Genomic DNA, 24406 nt, shown 5'->3' with positions numbered 1-24406 from the left:
TAGGTTATATATATGCTGAGATTCTTCTTTTGTTCATTCATGTTGTCCACCTTTGTGACTTCAGTCTTGAACATATTAATCATAGTTATTTTAAATTCTTTATAGTGCTGACATCTAAGCTGTATCTGAGTTTGTTTCTTTTGATTGCTTTGTCTCTTGTCAGGCCTTCTTGTTGTACAGCCAAAGGATTGGCGACTGGTGTTTATCTTTTCCCTGGAAGGCTTGGAGGTTAAAAGCTTTATAGATAAGGGCAGTCTTGATTATAAACCTGACTGCATTTGCACAAAACAGTAGAGTTAGCCTGTCCCTTCCTCCCTTAAATCCTGGTGCACTCTTCTCTTCCTTACTAATAAATGTCCTTTGTGGCATTCTTTTTTTCTTGGGTACTTTCATCTGCCTTAAACACCTGTTCTGGCAAATATCTTTTCTTCTCAATGATTTTCTTAATGGCATCTGGGAGCTCGTCTGCTGTCTCTTGGTTGGCAGAAGCTGCTTTTCCTGTTATCTTGATATTTTTTAAGCCAAACCTTTTCCTAAAATTATCAAACCATCCTTTTGCTAGCATTAAATTCTCCAGCTTTAAATCCTTCACCTTCCTTTTGCTTTAAGTTGTCATGTAATGATCTCACTTCTTCTTGATTATATTAGATAGATACGCCTTTATTATAGCATTCTTGCACCCACATAAAAGCTGCATTTTCAGTATGAGATAAAAAGGCATTTAGCAAAAAATGTAAGGTCTTTGCACCTGCTAGTGTAGATACAGCGATGGCTTCATGAATTTCCTTACGCTGGATTCATTTATCTTGAAATGATGGGCAGCCACAGCTGCAGACCTCTCAACCTATGGTATGTATTAAGCAATTCAACTTTTTCTTGTAATGTCATGACTTTTCTCTGTTCTTGGAAGCACTTCCAGCATCACTAGTTTTTATGGGTCTCATGGTGTTATTCAAGGTTTGCTATATTGTACTAAACACAATGAAAAATATGCAAGAGTTGTGAGAGATCACTTTTTACTGCAGTATGCAACTTACTAGAGAGATGATCTGCTTACCCAGAGATACTAATATGACATGGTATTTTAAGCAGGTACTGGCAATACTTGAACTCACCACAATAGCAACAGGAGGTGGGTATGAAACTGTTACAAAACTATTATGAAACAGTATGTACTGCCATTAATTTATCATTTGATACCACATCTTTACATTTGTTTATGTGTCTCTTGACTATAAATGGTGTCATGTACAGTCTAGGTGTTGTATGCATAATATGTGATAACTTGTTTATGATAAATTTATTTACTACCATAAAATATGCACAATTGTTTAGTATCTACATATAGTTGTGTTCATGACAACTTTCTCTTTTTTTTGATATTTCTAGGCTACATGGTTTGTCTGTGTTTTCAAACTGTTGCAAATCTCCAAAAAAAATTACCAGCACATTTATTGAAAAAAATCCATGTATAAGTGGGCCTACACAGTTCAAACCTGTGTTGTTCAAGGGTCAAGTGACTTTCAAGTATGCCTTTTATATTCCAGCTGAGATGAGGAAGGTGGTGTTAGCTGTAGAGTTTTAAAATCCCTAGCACTTTACAGTAGTAGAGATTTTCAGTAAATATGAAATAATTTAAGGTTGATGAGACAAATGTTTTTAAAATATCTTTTGATCAGTTAGTTCTAGATTCTTTGTTCTCTTAGCTGGTTATTTTGCACACACCTGATAATAAAAGAAAACACAAGTAAGGTGAGTAGCATTGTTCCTTGAGTGGCAAAACAGGTAGGTAAGAAACATTTATATATGGTATAGTTAAGAGTAGTTTAGATATAGAACAGAGCAGAATGATACATGTGCATATATTTACTTACGTATATATAAATAAATATATGTAATGTATCTGTAACATACATAATTTATATTAAAATAAGTAAAACCCCTTTAATAAGAAATTCAAGGTGAATTGATATTGGTGATAAAGTTTTTAGTTTATTTAATAAGAGTTATTTGTTTTCAGTAATATTCCATGAGATATATTATTTTTCTCTATGGCATTTTACTATATGTAAGAAGCAGTACATACTTATTAACTTGCAATATGAAATTAAGATAGTTGATTTAGAATTTAAGTATATGTGAACATTTAAGGAAATAGTTGAGGGGATAAAAGGATATTTCAAAGTAGATTAAGTAGTTAGGAAACTTGTTGTGTGGAAATAATAGGACTATAGATATTAAGTTGTTTAAATGGTTGACTCCTGGCTGATTTTAGCTGTTTATGCTTTCTAAATTGAAGGCAGTTCAGCTGTGAGATTTTAGTTGTTAGGTAAATTTTTGCTTAATCAAGTAAAAGTTTTAGTAAATTTCAGTCCTTATTTTCTGATAAGCTACAAAAGTATTTTTTCAGTCATAACCTCCTCGACTCTTCTTAAAAGGGAGTATTTTTAAAGAACTAAATTATTACGAATGGAAAGAAAATTTATAATCTCCCCCTATATACAAAACACTACATTGAGCATTTGAAGTTAATTTAGAGAGTGGTATCCTATTGATACATAATTGGCTTTCTTGGGCAAAATGGAATTGAAATAATAGCCTAGGGATAGATTTATCCCATGGTTAAAAACATTAGCTTCACAGATACACAGGCGAGTCTCAGCATTTCTGTTACCAGCTCTGCATTTGGATCACTTAACCTCTCTAAATCTGTTTATACATCAGTAAAATGGAGTCAGTATTATTGCCTACCTCACAGCGGGTATTGTAAACATTAAATGGATAATGCATGTGTTTGCCTTGGTCACTGACACATAATGTTCAATAAATGTTAGCTATTATTACAAAATACAGAGTCAGGTGTAGAGGATAGAGTGTTAAGTGTAGAGGATATAGACCTTGAACCCAAGTCTAGGTTTAAAATTTCATTACATGTGAACCTTTTATTATGCATCTCTGCTTTAGGCATAGCATAGATGGGAGGAAGACAAAGTCTAGAGTCCTATGCTTTTTCATTTAGACTAATCTAGTGAGTGGTTTTTTAATGGTTTTTATGTCACAGACTCCATTATGAATCTAAAATTTTTGAGTCCTCTTTTTAAGAAAAATACACACATGCAAAATTTTATGCACAATCTGGGTGGGTTCGTGCTGTTTCTTTTTAAAGCTATCTGTGGAACACCTGTTCTTGGAGAAAGAATTGATTTCAGCACAAAATTATTAGAAGGAAGATGGGGTTGCATCCCAAAGTAACTAAGACAAGGAAAGTAGCTGTACTTTGTAGTTTCCTTTTATTGTAATGTCTTTACATCAGTAAGAATTTTATGTATTACTTTGTTCTCTTAGTAGTAGTGAAGTTACCAGCCATGTCCCAGAAATGCTCAGGATCTTGTCAGAGGCCAAATATCAGAATAAGCAGAATAGCCTGTGAACAAAACCGTTTTAGTGTAGTATTGTACTAGTGCAGTAGAGGTACCAACAAGTAACATTTATTGATTACTTACTATGTGCTGATACATTTCCTGCTAAGCTCTTTATATCTGTTTCATTCATATAAAAGTAGATTCTACTGTTACTCCCATTTTGTAAATAGAAAATCTCAGATTTAGGCTTAGATTTTGCTTGAAGTTACACAACTTTTAATGGGAGACTTTTGGATTCAAACCCAAGTCTGTCTATAAAGCTACATGCTCTTAACTACTATGCCAAGTTACCGAACGTAAAATGTTTGTTAGTATTTTACTTAAGTTGTGCTGCGCTCCCGTATCATGGGAGCTCCCTTATACATTTTACAAATGTAAAATTTTTGTTAGCTCTTTTGAAATGATAAGATACCTTTTCTTCTCTGCTTCCCCAAACTGTAGTTGTAATTAATATCTCTGATATTGATAGGTAATGTGAAATATACTTTTAAGATCATATAAATTTATTTTCTGAGAACTTATGAAAATTTAGGGGAGAATTTTTTTGTTTTAAGGTGTTGTAACAGGGCACCTGGGTGGCCCAGTTGGTTAAGCATCTGACTTCTGATTTTGGTTCAGATCATGATCTCAGGGTTGTGAAATTGAGCCCTATGTGGGGCTCTGCACTGGGTGTGGAGCCTGCTTAAGATTCTCTTTCTCTGGGGCCCCTGGGTGGCTCAGTTCGTTGAGTGTCTGGCTCTTGGTTTCGGCTCAGGTTGTGATCTCCTGGGTGTGGGATTGAGCCTTGTGGTTGGGCTCTACACTCAGTGGGGAGTCTGCTTGAGATTCTCTTCTCTCCCTCTGCCCCTCCCCTGCTCGCGTGCTCTCTTTCTCTCAAATAAATAAATCTTAAAAAAAAAAAAAACGTAGGTTGTAACTTGGCAGTATATTATTTGAAGGCACTAAGCCAAATCCAACTGGCTTATTTGAGATTCAGTTTTCTAGTAGACTTTGATCTGGAAGAGCTAGGATGACAAGTAGTAGAAAGCTTTTATTATTTATTGATTGATTCTGATGAGGAAATAGATTATGTAGGTGGGTTTATTATGAAAACATATTCACAATACCATAAATACTTGATTGTAAACGAGGCAGATTACAATTTAAAACTGCTTAGCTTAAATCAGTTGATAATAGTTTTTTCAAGTATATTTGTATTTTTTCTTCTTTGGCTTAAAATAGCTATATACAAGCTGGATTATTTAAAGTTTATTTCCTAATCTTTTCCTATATACAAGACCTACCCCTTTTGGTTCTGGATGCCAGCAGAAGTCCTTCTACACCCCTGATGATGTTTTTTTCTCCTGGACTCCTCATTTTGGCTCTATCCCTTTACAGCCCTCCACCAGTCTTCTGGCAGCCTTACCTGGCTTTTCCCTCAAGCATCTCAAATGAACTTGATATTCATATGATGTTGTATTGGTCAAATTTGTTAATTTACACTTTACAGAGTTTTCCTCTCTTCTGTATATGGGAAGTTATTTATACTTAATACACTTCTTAACACTGTGATTAGCTCAGTTTTTTGCATATAAATTTTTAATAATTTTTAGGCTTTTGGCAGGGAATGTAACCCCATATTGTAAAATTGTTTTCACAGGATAGTCAGATCCATATTTTTATGTCACTTTGATATAAAGAGCTATATTTTCAGTGACTTCTTGTTTAGTTAAAAATGAGGCAACTTGGGGCACCTGGGTGGCTCAGTGGATTGAGTGTCTGCCTCTTGATTTCAGCTCAGGTTGTGATCTCAGGGTTGTGGATCGAGCCCCACATCACATCGGGCTCTGTGCTCAGCAGGGAGTCTGCTTGGGATTCTCTCTCCCTCTCCCTCCCCCTCTGCCCCTTCCCCTACTCTCTCTTTCTCTCACTTGCTTTCCCTCTCTCTCTCTCTTAAATAAATAAATCTTTTTTAAAAATGAGGCAACCTTTTTAAAATTTGAATTTGACTAATTTTGCATTTTTAATAATTTGAATAGATTATATAGAAGATTTGTGTACTCTTAGAGGTAAGAGTTCAGGTAGTTGACTAATTATATGGAGTTTATATCTCAGAGAAATTTGAAGTGTTTTAAAATTATCATTTATATTTACATGGTAGGTGTACAATGAAATGAATTTTACTGTCTCCTTGTCCACAAACAGAAAAATTGGTTAATCACATAAAGTAAACAAGATATACTGAGAAAGGTTTCTAGCCTGTTCAAAAAAACAGAAGTAGACCAAACGGGTTTCAAAGACTTTGGGGTTTCTATTTGATCAGTTTAGTAAGCTAACTTTACATTTATATGTACTAACTGTACGTATAAAAGAGGAAGGTGAACCAATTTTAACATTCTTCAATTTGTATCTGAAAGCAATATTTTAGAAATACTTGCTTTTTAGTAGGACTTCCTTAGTAGGACTTGAAAACATATTCTGTATTTTCTAATAGATTTCTTAACTAGAGGCTGTTATTAGGCAATTGCTGCTTCTAGAATATATCTGTGAGTTTGGAACAAAGAAAGATCTTCGGGAACTGAAGCAGCTTTTGTGAAGCCTTTAGACATTATGTAGGAAGCTCTTATTCAGAGTATATATTCCCTTTATAATTTTAACCATTTTGATAATATGGTTTCTTGGTAAACAGGTAATGAAGTAAAAACTCAAACAAGAAAAAGAGAATTCTAAGTTAGGATCTTTTTCTACTAAAGGGATAGGGAAATAGAAATATATTTTAGCAGTACCTATTTGAAAAGAGTAAAAAATTGATTTATTAAAAGTGGTATTTGTTTACCAAGTTTTAGCCTGGAGAAATGAAACGTACGTGGGATTTCTATTTGTTATTAATAAAAAGAGCATTTTATATTGTGAACTTTTTGTTGCTTGTTTTTTGTTGGTTGAGTTTTCTAAGTTTTATGGTCAGTAAGTAATACCAACTTTGGTGTAATATATTACTAATAAATTACTGTGAAAGGTGGAACCATTTGATTTAAATCTAATATAGAAAAAACATTCATGAACTATTAAAATCTGCTTTTTTGCACTTTGGAGAAATGGCTGATTCTAAAGCAAGGAAAATACTAAATAAGCAGAGATCAGGTACTTAAGCAAATAGAATCTAAAAGGCTAAAGCTGGAATAGTTTTAGCAACAAAATAATGATAGTGTTTAATTTTAACCTAAAGAATGAAATAAATATCCATGAGTCCATACTGATAGGAAAAAATGATGAATAAACAGATGGAGCTGAAAGGACAAATCTTACATACAGAATTCCAAATAATAATTGTGGATTCTTCTCTTTCTACGGGTTAGAGCTTAACTGTCCTCTATTTTAGTGTGGGGTAGACTTAGTGATTCATCTTAAAAGCTGAGTGCATGTTTGCCAGGCAGGAAAGAGGACTGTATTGGGCATTTTAGACACAGTGTAAATAAAAGCATTGAAATAGCAAGACATATTCTTCCAGTTTCTATTATGAAGATACACACACACACACTGGGTTACATTATTTGAACTTCATCCTGTTCTTGGTGGGTCATACATTAGAAGATACAAGCATCAACTAAGGAACCTTCCTGTAAAGACAGTTTTACAATATGACGTGGAGGTGGATCTTGAAATAAGAGACTGAGAAGCAGTCTAGATTTGAGAAGAAACAGAAGTAGAAGTGAGTAATATTATAGAAGCCAAGGTCAAAGAGTGTTTAAGGAAGATCTTTAGTGTCAGATTCCATTAAAAAAAATAGAGACTTGAGAAATTTGGTTTGGAAATTCATAGATTGCCCATGATTTTGAAGTACCTCTGGAGGAATAGGTGAGGAAAGGCCAAGTTACAGTGGGTTGAGAAGTGAATGAGAAGAGGGAAGTAGAGGAAATCAAGACTTACTGAAGGGAAGGAGGGAGATCAAGTAGGTGGAAGTTTAGCAAGGGAGATAGGGTTAAAAGAAGGCTAGTTGAAGATGAGAACTATGTGTTTATACACTGGGAAAGATCCTAGTCGAAGAACTGAAGACACAAGCTAAGAGAGAAGATAAGTAACTACTTAAATAGAGTGCTCCAGAGGAACTAGAATGATGGACTGAAGATTTTTATGCAAGTGTTAATTTTGAAATGAGTGATACTTCCTCCTCACAGATAAGCAATAAAGAGGATTGGTGGTATATATAAACTTTGAAAATCATTATATGGAGAAGAAAGTTGAGGTTTATTTCTATGCCTTCTGTTTTCGTCTCTGGTGAAGAAAACAGTTTTATGTTGAGACTGAGAAAGTTGAAAGGTTAATAAGGACCTTGAAAAATGTGTTTTGGGGTTGAAATGGTCACTGTGATGAAAAGAAAACGGAGTAAATTTGGGATGGTTGAAAATCTTGCCAAACAAATCAAATCCAATAATATGTTAAAAGGATACCATGTCATAATCAAGTGGGTAGAACTTTTCCAGGAATTCAAGGCTGGTTTAACATTTAAAATTAATTAGCATAATTCACCATATTATAAATTCACCATATTATATGATTATCTTGATGTAGAAGCATTTGACAAAGTACAATACTCAATCACTCATGATGAAAATATTCAGTAAACTTAGAAAAAAGAGAACTTTAGCAGGGCACCTGGGTGGCACAGTTGGTTAAGTGTCTGACTCTTGTTTTTGGCTGAGGTTGTGATCTCAGGGTTGTGGGATCGAGCTCTGTATCGGACTCTGCACTCAGGGTAGAGTCCGCTTGAGACTCTCTCTCCCTCTCCTTCTGCTCCCTGCCCCCTCCCCCCCCGCCGTGTGTGCTCTCTCTCTAAAATAGATAAATAAATCCTAAATAAAATAAATAAATAAATAAAGTCCTTTCTCTAAAATAAATAAATCTTAAAAAAAAAAAAAAACTTTCTCCACTTGGTCAAGAGCATCTATGAAAAACTGTAACAGCTAACACCATACTTAATGGTGAAAGACTAAATCTTTCTACCAAGATCAAGAACAAGATAAAGATGTTCATTCTTAACACTTCCATAAAACATTGTAGTGGAAGTTCTGTCCAATATAAACAGGCAAGAAAAAGAAAGAAAAGCATCCAGATTAGAAAGGAGAAAGTAAAACTGTCTTTATTTGCAGATCATTTGGTCATTTGTGTAGAAAATATAAATGGAGACATATATTTTGTTGATGGTTGGGAAGACTTGATGTTATTGTGGTGTGAATTCTCTCAAAATGGATCTGTAAATGCAATGCAATTTCAATAAAAACCCCAGCATGATGTTTTATAGAATCAAACAAGGTGATTCTAAAAGGCATATAGAAATGTAAAAGCCTAGAATAACCAAAACAACTTTGAAAAAGGACAAGAAATTTGGAGAGCTAACATTACTTAATTTGAAGACTTAATAGAAAACCCTTGAAACAGACTCTGCAAAGAATGAAAAGATAAACCAGAGACTGAGAGAACAATCCTGCCAAACATGTATTTGATAAAGGACTGGTACATGCAAATGCACAAAACCTAACAGTAAGAAGAAAAAACAGTTAAAACCTTGGGAAAAGATTTTAACAGTCCACCACAGAAGATAGATGGATGGCAAAAGGCAATGAAAAAGTGCTTAATGTTAGCTATTAGGAAAATGCAAATTCAAACCAAAAGAGATAGTTATTATATACCTACTAGAATGGCTAAAATTTAAAGGATTGACCATACTCAAGTGTTGGTGATATGTGGAGGAACTGGCATGCTCCTGCAGTGCCCCTGGGACCATAAAATGGAATAACTCCTTTGGAAAACAGTTTGGCAGTTTCTTAAAAAGTTAAACATATACCTATCATGTGATCTAGCCATTCTACTTTTAGGTAGTTACCCAAGAGAAAAGGAAATTTATGTTCATGTGAAGACTTATACATGGATGTTAATAGCCTCTTTATTTGTAATAGTACAACACTAGAAACTATCTAAAAGTCTATCAGTAGGTGAATGAATTGACAGACTGTGGTGTATCTGTACAGTGAACTACTACTCAGTGAAAAGGAATGAACTCTTGATGCGTGCAACAAAACGAGTGAATCTCAAAATAATTGTGCTGAGTGAAAGAAAGCAGACAAAGTATATACTGTATGATCTCATTTATTTAAAATTCTAAAATATGAAAACTATAGTGACAGAAAGCAGTGGGTGGGATGAAGAGGGAGGGATTATCAAGGTTCACAAGGAGACTTTTGGGAAATGCTTACTATTTTGATTGAAATAGATGCATGGGTATATACATATGTCAGACCTTATCAAATTGTGTATTTAAAATAGTTACAGTTTATAATGGGGCGCCTGGGTGGCTCAGTCGTTAAGTGTCTGCCTTCGGCTCAGGTCATGATCCCAGGGTCCTGGGATCGAGTCCCACATCGGGCTCCCTGCTCGGTGGGGAGTCTGCTTCTCCCTCTCCCTCTGCCTGCCACTCTGCCTACTTGTGCTCTCTCTATCTCTCAGTCAAATAAATAAAAAAATCTTTAAAAAAAATAAAATAGTTGCAGTTTATTGTATGTTAATTAAATTCAACGAAAGTCTTTAATAATTTTAAAGGAAACAAAAACTTTTTTGCCAAGATGTTTGTGATACAGTTGAAAAGTGAAAGGACAAAAAATGAGTTAAATGTCATCGAGTATTTGGAAAAAGGGTTCACATACATTATCTTGGTAGCCTTAAGTAGTTGCCAGTGGTATTTTTATTTCTCAGTGTTCGACTGTCTTTCTTCATGTGAATTGTGAATATAAAGGTATTGAGAAAAATGACACTTTACTCTTCTTTCTCTCCCTTTTTTTTTTTTTTTTTTTTTAAAGGAGTGACAGTTCATTCAGATTCTTTGTATTCTTCTTCGTCTATATTTGTCAGTTTGCTGTTCATGTACTCCAAGCTGCAGGATTTCATAATTGGGGCAACTGGTAAGTCATTTACTTTAATTACTCTAGTTTTAATCTGTTTATCTAGTATCTCTACATAATTTTGGCTTCCTAAAAATAGTTAACATAGAAAAGCCAGATTAGCAAAAGTAAACAAATGTAAAAATAGTAAAAAATGCAATTTAAAAAATGTCAAAGGCATATAACCTTTGGGCAAACCATTCTACTGAAAATTATGTTGCCATTTTTTAAAAACAGCATTTTATATCTAGTTTAAAAATGTGTATATAAAGGGCACTAAGAGGAAGAGTAAAAAGGATACTGAGGAGTGGTCAAATACCTGGGCCAAAGATTGTGGAAGGGAGAGAAAAGAACTTCTAGGACTTTAAGGAAAAGGGTATCTATTATGTGTAAAGCACTGTTTTAGGTATAGAGACATGTATTTCCATACACACACAAATACACACATATGCACATGGACACTTATCTTTGAAAAATGGGATCCCTGCAATGCTCACTCTGTGGGAGACCCTCAGAAACTGAAACTAAATTATTTAGACTCAGGCTAGGAGATAATGGCAGATGGGTATGGCTCTTCATACACTTTGGAGCAAACATTCCTTGAATGAAATGGTGGGTGAAAGAGTACATATCTCTAAAATTATCACTCCCTCTCTTCTATTATAATTGAGTTGCATACTGTTGAATTCTTATAAGCGAAAGTATGTACAAGGCAACTTTGCTGCAGTGTTTACAAAAACTAAGGATGTAACTAGAGTATATTGAGGACTTAAATTTAGTGTGCTAGTTCTGAATCACAGTGGAGACTGGCAGTCAGACAACTATAGGTAGCTTTGTGGATCCCTTAATGGTCATGCATACATACAGAGAATTTATGTGGATACTTTATTTTTTTTTTTTTTTTAAGATTTTATTTATTAGAGAATGAGAGACAGCATGAGAGGGAGGAGGGTCAGAGGGAGAAGCAGACTCCCTGCTGAGCAGGGAGCCCGATGCGGGACTCGATCCCGGGACTCCAGGATCATGACCTGAGCCGAAGGCAGTTGCTTAACCAACTGAGCCACCCAGGCGCCCTATGTGGATACTTTAAATCAGTTCTAAAAAAACCCCATACATTATCATTTCAAATAGTGTATTTAGTCTTTGGCATATGAGGGAAAGGAAATGTTTTAAATGTTTAATTTAAAAATATACTGCTTATGTTAACAGCACAAGTTTTTTTTATTCTTATGAAATTGAAGTAATTTCTTTTGCTTTTTAGCACAAATTTAGAAAAAAGTGTTAAGGGGCGCCTGGGTGGCTCAGTCGTTAAGCGTCTGCCTTCGGCTCAGGTCATGATCCCAGGGTCCTGGGATCGAGCCCCGCATCGGGCTCCCTCCTTGGGGGGAAGCCTGCTTCTCCCTGTCCCACTCCCCCTGCTTGTGTGCCCTCTCTCGCTGTCTCTCTCTCTGTCAAAAAATAAATAAAATATTAAAAAAAAAAAAAAAAAAAAGTGTTAAAATTGAGCATAACATTGTGTAGTGGCCACATAGCACAGTAGACTGCTAGTGAGGGGGGCATATAGGATGATGTGTTTTAAGATATCTAGACCTCATGTGATTCAGCAGATTTTTAAAAAATTAAAAATTTTTATTTATTTTGAGATAATTGCAGATTCACATAGTTATAAGAAATAATACTGTTTACCCAGGTTTTCCATTGGTAACATCTTGCAAAACCATGGTGTCATGTCAAAACCAGGATCTTGACATTGATAGAGTAAAGATAAAGAACACTTCCATCACCAAAGGATCTCCCATGTTGCCCTTTTAGAGCACATTCACTTCCCTCCTGCCCTCATTTCCTTCTTAACCTCAGTAGTCACTAATCTGTTCATCATTTCTATTATTTTGTCATTTCAAGAATGTTATATAAATGGAATCACAGGGTGTGTAACTTTTGTCTTTTTGTGCTTGGCATAGTTCTCCGGAGATTCATCTAGGTCGTTGTATGTATCAGTAGTTTGTTCGTTTTTATTCCTGAGTAAAACTGTGGATGTACTACAGTTTAATCATTCACCAGTTGAAGGACTCTGGACTCTTTCTGGTTTTAGGCTTAGCCTCTGTAAACATTTGTGAACATCCATTTTCACTTCTTTGTGATAAATACCAAAGAGTATAATTGTTGGTTCATATGGAAATTGCATGTTTAGTCATTTTTAAGAAACTAACAGACTGTTTTTCAGAATGGCTCTGCCGGGTTACATTCCCACCAACAATGTATGAGTGACTCAGCCTTCACGTCCTGACCAGCATTGGTGTTGTCACTTTTTAAAGTTTTAGCTATTCTGATAGATGTATAGTGATAGCTCACTGAGGTTTTAAGTTGTATTTCTCCAGTGACTCAAGATGTTGAACATCTTTTCATGTGATTATTTGCTTCTTTATATTCTCTTGATGAAACATCTTTTCATGTCTTTTGCCCATTTTCTTTTTTTTTAAATTTTTTTAAATTTTATTTTGTTACGTTAATCACCATACATTACATCATTAGTTTTTGCTGTAGTGTTCCATGATTCATTGTTTGCGTATAACACCCAGTGCTCCATTCAATACGTGCCCTCTTTAATACCCATCACCAGTGGTGCCTGGGTGGCTCAGTCGTTAAGTGCCTGCCTTCAGCTCAGGTCATGATCCCAGGGTCCTGGGATCGAGCCCCACATCGGGCTCCCTGCTCAGCGGAAAGCCTGCTTCTCCCTCTCCCACTCCCCCTGCTTGTGTTCCCTCTCTCGCTGTGTCTCTCTCTCTGTCAAATAAATAAATAAGTAAAATGTTAAAAAAAAAAAAATACCCATCACCAGGCTAAACCATCCCCCACCCCCTATCCTCTAGAACTCTCAGTTTGTTTCTCAGAGTCCATAGTCTCTCATGGTTCGTCTCCCCCTCTGACTTCCCTCCCTTCATTTTTCCCTTCCTACTATCTTCTTTTTTTTTTTTTTTTAAACATATAATGTATTATTTCTTTCAGAGGTACAGGTCCATGATTCACCAGTCTTACACAATTCACAATGCTCACCATAGCACATACCCTCCCCAATGTCTATCACCCAGCCACCCCATCCCTCCCACCCCCCACCACTCCAGCAACCCTGAATTTGTTTCCTGAGATTAAGAATTCCTCATATCAGTGAGATCATATGATACATGTCTTTCTCTGATTGACTTATTTTGCTCAGCACAATACCCTCTAGTTCCATCCACGTCGTTGCAAATGGCAAGATTTCGTTGTTGTTTTTGATGGCTGCATAATATACCATTGTATATATATACCACATCTTCTTTATCCATTCATCTGTCGATGGACATCTTGGCTCTTTCCATAGTTTGGCTATTGTGGACATTGCTGCTATAAACATTGGAGTGCACGTACCCCTTCGGATCTCTACATCTGTATCTTTGGGGTAAATACCCAGTAGTGCAATTGCTGGGTCATATGGTAGCTCTATTATGAACTTTTTGAGGAACCTCCATACTGTTTTCCAGAGTGGCTGCACCAGCTTGCATTCCCACCAACAGTGTAGGAGGGTTCCCCTTTCTCCGCATCCTCGCCAACATCTGTCGTTTCCTGACTTGTTAATTTTAGCTGACTGGTGTGAGGTGGTATCTCATTGAGGTTTTGATTTGGATTTCCCTGATGCCCAGCAATGTTGAGCACTTTTTCATGTGTCTGTTGGCCATTTGGATGTCTTTGCAAAAATGTCTGTTCATGTCTTCTGCCCATTTCTTGATTGGATTCTTTGTTCTTTGGGTGTTGAGTTTGATAAGTTCTTTATAGATTTTGGATACTAGCCCTTTATCTGATATGTCATTTGCAACTATCTTCTCCCATTCTGTCGGTTATCTTTTGGTTTTGTTGACTGTTTCCTTTGCTGTGCAAAAGCTTTTTATCTTGATGAAGTCCCAATAGTTCATTTTTGCCCTTGCTTCCCTTGCCTTTGGCGATGTTTCTAGGAAGAAGTTGCTGCGGCTGAGGTCGAAGAGGTTGCTGTCTGTGTTCTCCTCTAGGATTTTGATGGACTCCTGTCTCACATTTAGGTCTTTCATCCATTTTGAGTCTATTTTTGTGTGTGGTGTAAGGAAATGGTCCAGTTTCATTCTTCTGCATGTGGCTGTCCAATTTTCCCAACACCATTTGTTGAAGAGACCGTCTTTTTTCCATTGGACATTCTTTCCTGCTTTGCCAAAGATTAGTTGACCATAGAGTTGAGGGTCCATTTCTGGGCTCTCTATTCTGTTCCATTGATCTATGTGTCTGTTTTTGTGCCAGTACCATACTGTCTTGATGATGACAGCTTTGTAATAGAGCTGGAAGTCGGAATTGTGATGCCGCCAGCTTTGCTTTTCTTTTTCAACATTCCTCTGGCTATTCAGGGTCTTTTCTGGTTCCATACAAATTTTAGGATTATTTGTTCCATTTCTTTGAAAAAAGTTGATGGTATTTTGATAGGGATTGCATTAAATTTGTAGATTGCTCTAGGTAGCATTGATATCTTCACAATATTTGTTCTTCCAATCCATGAGCATGGAAAGTTTTTCCATTTCTTTGTGTCTTCCTCAATTTCTTTCATGAGTATTTTATAGTTTTCTGAGTACAGATTCTTTGCCTCTTTGGTTAGATTTATTTCTAGGTATCTGATGGTTTTGGGTGCAATTGTAACTGGGATCGACTCCTTAATTTCTCTTTCTTCTGTCTTGTTGTTGGTGTATAAGAATGCCACTGATTTCTGTGCATTGATTTTATATCCTGCCACTTTACTGAATTCCTATATGAGTTCTAGCAGTTTTGGGGTGGAGTCTGTTGGGTTTTCCACATAAAGTATCATATCATCTGCAAAAAGTGAGAGTTTCACTTCTTCTTTGCCGATTAAGATACCTTTTATTTCTTTTTGTTGTCTGATTGCTGAGGCTTGGACTTCTAATACTATGTTGAATAGCACTGCTGATAGTGGACATCCCTGCCGTGTTTCTGACCTTAGGGGAAAAGCTCTCAGTTTTTCCCCATTGAGAATGATATTTGCTGTGGGTTTTTCATAGATGGCTTTTATGATATTGAGGTATGTACATTCTATCCCTACACTGTGAAGAGTTTTAATCAAGAAAGGACGCTATACTTTGTCATATGCTTTTTCTGCGTCTATTGAGAGGATCATACGGTTCTTGTTCTTTCTTTTATTAATGTATTATATCCCATTGATTGATTTGCGGATGTTGAACCAACCTTGCAGCCCATGAATACGTCCCACTTGGTTGTGGTGAATAATCCTTTTAATATACTGTTGGATTCTATTGGCTAGTATTTTGGTGAGAATTTTGGCATCTGTGTTCATCAAGGATATTGGTCTGTAGTTCTCCTTTTTGGTAGGGTCTTTGTCTGGTTTTGGGATCAAGGTAATGGTGGCCTCATAAAACGAGTTTGGAAGTTTTCCTTCCATTTCTATTTTTTGGAACAGTTTCAGAAGAATAGGTATTAATTCTTCTTTAAATGTTTGGTAGAATTCCCCTGGGAAGCCATCTGGCCCTGGGCTCTTACTTGTTGGGAGATTTTTGATTACTGCTTCAATTTCCTTAGTGGTTATAGGTCTGTTCAGGTTTTCTGTTTCTTCCTGGTTCAGTTTTGGTAGTTTATACATCTCTAGGAATGCATCTATTTCTTCCAGATTATCTAATTTGCTGGCATATAGTTGCTGATAATATGTTCTTATAATTGTTTGTATTTCTTTGGTGTTGGTTTTGATCTCTCCTCTTTCATTCATGGTTTTATTTTTTTGGGTCCTTTCTCTTTTCTTTTAATAAGTCTGGCCAGGGGTTTAATCAATCTTATTCTTTCAAAGAAGCAGCTCCTAGTTTCGTTGATCTGTTCCCCTGTTCTTTTGGTTTCTATTTCATTGATTTCTGCTCTGATCTTTATTATTTCTCTTCTCCTGCTGGGTTTAGGCTTTATTTGCTGTTCTTTCTCCAGCTCCTTTAGGTGTAGGGTTAGATTGTGTATTTGAGACCTTTCTTGTTTCTTGAGAAAGGCTTGTTTTGCTATATAGTTTCCTCTTAGGACCACCTTTGCTGTATCCCAAAGATATTGAACAGTTGTGTTTTCATTTTCATTTGTTTCCATGAATTTTGTTAATTCTTCTTTAATTTCCTGGTTGACCCATTCATTCTTTAGTAGGATGCTCTTTAGCCTCCATGTATTTGAGTTCTTTCCGACTTTCCTCTTGTGATTGAGTTCTAGTTTCAAAGCGTTGTGGTCTGAAAATATGCAGGGAATAATCCCGGTTGAGACCTGATTTGTGACCTAGGATGTGATCTGTTCTGGAGAATGTTCCATGGGCATTAGAGAAGAATGTGTATTCTGTTGCTTTGGGATGGAATGTTCTGAATATATCTGTGAAGTCCATTTGGTCCAGTGTGTCATTTAAAGTCTTTATTTCTTTGTTGATCTTTTGCTTAGATGATCTGTCCATTTCAGTGAGGTGGATGTTAAAGTCCCCTACTATTATTGTATTGTTGTCGATGTGTTTCTTTGATTTTGTTATTAACTGGCTTATATAATTGGCTGCTCCCATGTTAGGGGCATAGATATTTACAATTGTTAGATCTTCTTGTTGGGTAGACCCTTTAAGCATGATATAGTGTCCTTCCTCATCTCTTATTACAGTCTTTGGTTTAAAATCTAATTTGTCTGATATAGGATTGCCACCCCAGCTTTCTTTTGGTGTCCATTAGCATGGTAAATAATTTTCCACCCCCTCACTTTCCATCTGGAGGTGTCTTTGGGTCTAAAATGAGTCTCTTGCAGACAGTGTATCAATGGGTCTTGTTTTTTAATCCAATCTGATAGCCTGTGTCTTTTGATTGGGGCATTTAGCCCATTTACATTCAGGGTAACTATTGAAAGATAATGAATTTAGTGCCATTGTATTGCCTGTAAGGTGACTTTTACTGTATATTGTCTCTATTCCTTTCTGGTCTATGTTACGTTTAGGCTGTCTCTTTGCTTAGAGGACCCCTTTCAGTATTTCTTGTAGGGCTAGTTTCGTGTTTGCAAATTCTTTTAGTTTTTGTTTGTTCTGGAAGCTTTTTATCTCTCCTTCTATTTTCAATGACAGCCTAGCTGGATATAGTATTCTTGGCTGCATATTTTTCTTGTTTAGTGCTCTAAATATATCATGCCAGTCCTTTCAAGCCTGCCAAGTCTCTGTCGATAGTTCTGTTGCCAGTGTAATGTTTCTAACATTGTAGGTTACAGACCTCTTGTCCTCAGCTGCTTTCAGGATTTTCTCTTTGTCTCTGAGACTTGTAAGTTTTACTATCAGATGTCGGGGTGTTGACCTATTTTATTGATTTTGAGGGGGATTCTCTGTGCCTCCTGGATTTTGATGCCTGTTTCCTTCCCCAAATTAGGGAAGTTCTCTGCTATAATTTGCTCCAATATGCTTTCTGCCCCTCTCTCTTCTGGGATCCCAATTGTTCTAATATTGTTTCATCTTATGATATCACTTATCTCTCGAATTCTGCCCTTGTGATCCAGTAGTTGTTTATCTCTCTCAGCTTCTTTATTCTCCATCATTTGGTCTTCTATATCACTAATTCTCTCTTCTGCCTCATTTATCCTAGCAGTTAGAGCCTCCATTTTTTATTGCACCTCATTAATAGCCTTTTTGATTTCGACTTGGTTAGATTTTAGTTCTTTTATTTCTCCAGAAAGGGTTTTTCTAGTATCTTCCATCCTTTCTTCAAGCCCAGCTAGTATCTTTATAATCGTCATTCTGAACTCTAGTTCCGACATCTTAGTAATGTCCGTATTGATTAGGTCCCTGGCAGTCAGTACTGCCTCTTGTTCTTTTTTTTTGAGGTGAGTTTTTCCATCTTGTCATTTTGTCCAGAGGAGAACAGATGAATGAGAGAACAAAATGCTAACAGGGTAACAATGACCCCAGAAAAATATACACTAAACAAATCAGAAGCAACCTGAAACCGGGGGAAAAGAAAGGGATAGAAAGAAAAAAGAAAAAAGAAAGAATATGATCAAATATGATGAGGCTGGTGAATAGATCAGTGCCACACACTAGATTTTGGGCGTATTTTGGTCTGTTAGAAGAAAGTGCCTCCCAAAATTTTAAAGAAAGAAAAACTTATATATGTACAAAAATAAGGGTAAATACGATGAAGGGATAGAATATGATTGTAAAGATGAAAATTATAAAAGATTTTATGAAAGGAATTGATAAGTTGGTTGAAAAAAGGAAGAAGAGAAATTAAAAAAAAGGGGGCAGAATGTGATTAGATAGGAGACTAGAAAAAAGCCATACACTAGAGATTTAGGGTATATTTTGGTCTGTTAGAAGAAACTGTATCCCAAAATTTTAAAGCAAGTACAACTTATACATATATATACCAAAAATAGGGTTAACTACAATGAAGGGATAGAATATGCCTCTAAAAATGAAAAATAAAAAAGATTTTTAAAAAGTGGATTGATAAGATGTTGGTTGAAAAAGGGAAAAAGAAAAATTCAAAAAAAAAATGTTAAAAAAAATTAACTTTGAAAGACTAAAGTATCAGGGGAAAAAAGCCATGAATTCTATGTGCAGTATTCCCCTAGTGCTGGCGTTCTGAGGTTCTCATTGATCAGTAAACTTGGTCTTGGCTGGCTGTTCTTGCTGATCTTTTGGGGGAGGGGCCTGTTGCCGTGGTTCCCAAATGTCTTTGCCGGAGGCGGAATTGCCCCGCCCTTGCCGGTCCGGCCTGAGTAATCTGCTCGGGTTTGCTCTCGGGAGCTTTTGTTCCCTGCAAGCTTTCCCTACAGCTTTGGAGGATGAGAGTGAAAATGGCAGCCTCCCAATCTCCGCTCTGGAGGAGCCGAGAACTGGGGGTCCCACTCCTCAGTGTGCCCCCAGAGAAAAGCAGTCAGTCACTTCTGTCTCCCCGGTCTCTGGCCGCACTCCGTGCTCCCCCGGCCTGTGACTGAGCGTTTCTATCTCTGGCACCCGGCCCCGTGTGGAGTCTCCAAACCCAGCAGATCCCTGTGGTGTGCTCCCGCGCCACTCCTCCCGGGGGAGGAAGGGGAGTCTTCCCGGATCTGCCGCTTGTTGAGTCCCTGCTGGAGGAGCAGTGGCCCGACTGTGCCGCGGATCACGGTTTATGGCAACCCTAAACTGAGAGCCCCGCTCCTCGGCTCTGTCTCTGCAGCTGGCTTCCCCGCTCCAATACCTGGGAGCTCTGCCGCACTCAGGCACCTCCAGTCTTTCTGTTACCCCGAGGGTCCTGGGACCACACTGTCCCAGCGAGGGTTCCACCCCCTGCTTAGCCACTGGAGCGATGTCCCTCAGCTGAGCAGACTTCTACAAGTTCCGATTTTGTGCTCTGCTGCTCTATCACTAGCCAGAAGCGGCTGACGGAGGCCCCCTCCCCGGCCTTCTATCTTCCCAAATATCGCCTTGGATTCACTTCTCCGCACGTCCTACTTTCCAGAAAGTGGTTGCTTTTCTGTTCAGAGAATTGCTGCTCTTATTTTCTTCGATGTCCTATTGAGTCTGTAGGTGTTCAGAGTGGTTTGATCCCTATCTAGCTGAATTCCTGGGACCAGACGAAATTTAGGTCTCCTACTCCTCCGCCATCTTGCTCCTCCCCCTTTTGCCCATTTTCTAATGGAATTTTTTTCTAACTGTTGAGCTTTGAAAGTTCTTCATATATTCTCGATGCTAATTGTTGGTTGGATATACAGTTTGCAAATATTTTCTTCCATAATTAAGCAGAATTTAAAAAGAACTGAAAGTAATAATGAGCTCATATGGTGGGAAAAAAAAGTAAAATCTTGTGGTACACACTTAAGGCTCTGGTACTTAGTGTTGGATTTGAATTCAGACTAACCATTTATTAGCTGTGTGACTTTGAGCAAGTTGGTGAATATCTCTGACTGATGCTTATCTGCAAAATAGAGATTTAAAACAGTATCTATTTTATGGAATTGTGAAAATTGAGTTAATATGAAGATCTTGAATATTGCCTGGCTTATAAGTGCTGAATATGTATTGGTTACTATGTTATTTTTTTTTAAAAAGCATGCATTCACTTACTTGTCTAATTATACTTTTTTTTTAAAATTACTTCTTAGTGGTTGGATTTCATCCCTTACTGGCCTCAACCAAAGTATTCCTGTTGGAATTATGATGATAATCATAGCAGCACTTTTCACAGCATCAGCGGTCATCTCACTAGTTATGTTTAAAAAGGTAAGTGATTTGTACATCTGTAAATTTTTATACTTAATCTTGTTCAGTTCCCATGTTACCATTTTACTCTTAATTCATTGTACCCTCAAGCTGTTTTGTTGTTCATCTTGAGCATCTGTGCTCTCTTACGATTACCTTTTACAATTATGTTAAGCATAAAGAAAACTTAATCAGGGGCGCCTGGGTGGCTCAGTCGTTAAGCGTCTGCCTTCGGCTCAGGTCATGATCCCAGGGTCCTGGGATCGAGCCCCGCATCGGGCTCCCTGCTCAGCGGGAAGCCTGCTTCTCCCTCTCCCACTCCCCCTGCTTGTGTTCCCTCTCGCTGTGTCTCTCTCGGTCAAATAAATAAAATATTTTTTAAAAAAAATCACATTTTTAACTTCCTGTAAAAAGGAAGTATCTTAAAATCCTGTTAGCTCAAGGTTTTTTTGATGAAGAGTCAACCTCATTTAAAAAATTTTGGAATTAAAAAAAAATTCTAATTTCTTTTTTTGAATATAAAGCATATTAGCCTAATTAATACATAGAAGTAAATTTGTGTGGAATGTGCATTTTATTTGTATTTAAAATTGAAAGACATGAAATTAGGAATATAAAGTAAGCTGGTGAGAGGTTTGGACTGGGTTATAACATGGATTTGTTTTTAGTGACTGCCCAATTATCTTAGCTATACTTCTCGTATAAAATTCCCATGGCTGTTTTCTTAGCCTTAAAAAAATCATTACATAGGGTGAGAGGGAATCAGTGGTTTTATTTGTTTATTGAAAGTTTTACTGTGTCTCAGATACATATTTTTGATATTCTACATGTGTTCAAACATGTAGATTCTACATGATATAGAAACCCTGGGAATAACCTCTGTGTTTTAAGATGATAAAGACTTTTTGATGGGTCTCACTTTAAAGAAGATAATTCCTTTGAACAGTTTTTTCTTTATTTTTTTCCTGTCTGGTAACTTGAGAATATGTACAAGAATACTTAGAAATAACTGTACTTTATATTTAAGAACACTTTGCACTCCTGAAATATTTTTCTTGTGCATTTGCCTTTTATTCTCAAAACTCTGAAGACTAGGCTGTGTTCTTTCTGCCCATATTTTGCTACTCATTTTTTCTCTTAAAAGCTATTACTTCTTTTCTGAACTACACACATGTACTATCGAAACTCAGCTTCCCAAAGTTACTAAATTCTGTAGCCTTTTTGCAGTTACCTTTTTCCTTGAACTCTGCAGTCTTCTACACTGCAGGTGGCCCCTCTTCCTCAGTCTTTGTAATTGTGTTCTGATTCTTCTGCCTTTGAGGCTGTTCTTTCTTCTTCATTTCTTTGTCCAGCTCCTAAGTACAGGTCTTCTTAAATGAAATCAGTTCTCTGCTCTTTGTGCTATATAATCTTTTTCCTTGGAGATTTCAATCTCCCATTTTTTGAGTTCCTTCTCTTCTCTGTCGTGGGTGCCCTAGAATCTTGGAGTTGGAAGACATAATGCTTTGCATAAAAATGTACTTGCTTGATCGGGTGAGTGTTTAGGTCTCCAGTTGGTCAGTATCATCATCTTACAGTAATGCGTCAGTGACTCATCAATTCCTTATCAGAACTAGCTCTTCTTCCAGGTTCAGATTCATAGTCAAGAAACATTTATTAAGACCACATATTATATGATTTCATTTATATGAAGTGTCCAAAACACGCAAATCTCTAGAGATAGAAAATAGATTGTTGGTTGTTTTTAACTGGGAATAGGGCAGAGAAGGATTGCTTATGGTCATGAAATTTCTTTTTGTGGTGATGAAAATTAGATTATAGATGATATATTCACAACACTATAAATAAGTACTAAACCCCATTGAATTCTACACTTTAAGAGGGTAAATTGTTGATTATGCAAATTTTATCTCAGGGAAGCTATTTTTAAAAGAGGAACATTTATTAATTACCTACTATAAATTTGGTGATGCTAAGTATTTTCTCATGATTCCATTTAAGTTTATTTCAGCACTTTGACTGCTTTTGTCAGTGTTTTCATTACTTTTTAAGTCACTTTCCTAGATACTTTCTTAGCATCTTTTTCATCTTTTTCTTCCTCTCCATTCCCAGCCTCATCTAGCCCAGAATTTTTTTGCAAGTCATTCACACTCCCAACTTCCTTCAAGCTGTTTTGTGTGTAGTTAAATGTTAATCTAAAAAAACCCCAAACCCAGCACTCTGAAGATTTTTGAAATGGACTGGGTTGGGAATGGGATTTTGGTGGTTATGGGAAGTAGGGCTAGTAGTGACCTTTTACTGCTCCTAAATCCAGACTTTCTCCTCTAGTCAAACTGTATTTCTAAGTTTCTTCATGTATATCACATATGTTCCTTTGTCCCAGTTTTTGTTCATGCTAGGCCTCTTGACTCCTGGGTTGCTTCATCTTCTATGCCAGTTGAAGACCTATGAGTGTTCTTTCAAGATCTTCATGCCTCTTTCACAGAATCTCTCATTACTCATGTCTCCAGGATTAGGTCATCCTCTCTTTTCTTGGGGAACTTACTGTAGGTATTACTCACTGCAGCATCTGGGCACAAGCCACTTTATATACCTTATGTTCTGGGTACCTAGCTTGTTAAAGTTCGTCTGGGTGAACATGTCTTTTAGCATTGGAATGAATTAGAAGAGCAAGAGCTTTGGAGCCATACACTCAGGTTGAAATTCTGCTGCCTTGACTTAGAGCTTTGTGAGCTGAGGCAGGCTTCTCTAACCACTGAGGTTCAGTGTCATGACCTGTACTCTAAGCTCCATGAGAGCAGAGACCTAGTCTGTTTTCTTTGAGGTTATATTTCTTACATCTGGAACAGTGACTGGCAGTGATTGGCATGTGATAGGCACTCAAAGTATTTGTTGAATGAAGGAAGGAATGGGAATAATAACTACTTCCAGAGTGTTAGGGTGAGGGTTAAGTGAAACAGGGAACATAATTTGCACAGCACAGGGCTTTCTCAATTAAAATTAACTATTTTTTTTCTGGTCTTCTTGACCCCTTTATCAGTTTATCTACAGGGTCTGGTTTAGTGTCTACTTTTATTTTGTAGATGCCTGTGTCAATCAGTGTTGTATCAGAGAAACAGAATGAAGAGATTTATTGAAAGGAATTGGCTTATGTGGTTGTGGGGGCTTGCTAGGTTAGTCTAAAATCCATCAGGCAGGCAGTCAGGGAGGGTCAGAAAATCTCAAGCGGAAGCTGAAGTTCCAGTCATAGGTGGGATTTCTTCTTCCTCAGAGAAATGTCAGTTCTGTTCTTAAAGCCTTTCAACTAACTGGATCAGGCCTACCCACATAACTCAGAACCACTCATTTTCTTAAAGTCAACTGATTAATAATCACGTGCACAAAATACCTTGACAGCAACACCTAGATTAGTGTTTGATTGGTAAACCGAAGACTATAGCCTAGCCAAAGAAACCTGACCATGACAACATCTCTTTGGACATTTCTTTAATTATTCTATATGTATCATTGGGGGTGCTTTATAAAACTAGAAATGTAATAAGTTTAGAGTACAGTGGAGGGTTTTGTGGTATGTTGCAGATTCCATTCATTTGTTAACCATTTATGAGCATGTGTTATGTGTCAAGTATGGCACTATGAGCTCACAGGGCATGGAGCCTACATACATACATACATATGTACATAAATATATATATAAATATCTGTAATATATATATGTATCTCCATATGTATCTCCATATATATATATGGAGAGAGAGAGAGAGAAGATATATGGGCATCAGGTTGTTTTCAACTTTGAATCCAGAGAGTTTAAAATAATGCTGGAG

General features: G+C 36.8%; 1 protein-coding gene across 1 annotated transcript in view; it reads left to right on the top strand.

Moving 5' to 3' along the window:
- Positions 1 to 24406, top strand: part of SCAMP1 (secretory carrier membrane protein 1) — a 122849-nt gene that overhangs the window by 84698 nt on the left and 13745 nt on the right. The window contains exons 7-8 of the mRNA XM_036082621.2: positions 10253 to 10354; positions 20483 to 20600. Coding sequence (XP_035938514.1) covers positions 10253 to 10354; positions 20483 to 20600 — 220 coding nt within the window. The remainder of the gene's footprint in view (positions 1 to 10252; positions 10355 to 20482; positions 20601 to 24406) is intronic.

This window comes from Halichoerus grypus, chromosome 2, assembly GCF_964656455.1.
Source record: "Halichoerus grypus chromosome 2, mHalGry1.hap1.1, whole genome shotgun sequence".
Lineage (NCBI taxonomy): Eukaryota > Metazoa > Chordata > Mammalia > Carnivora > Phocidae > Halichoerus > Halichoerus grypus.
Note: the sequence above shows the minus strand (reverse complement) of the source record. Positions and strands in the feature narration are given on the sequence as shown.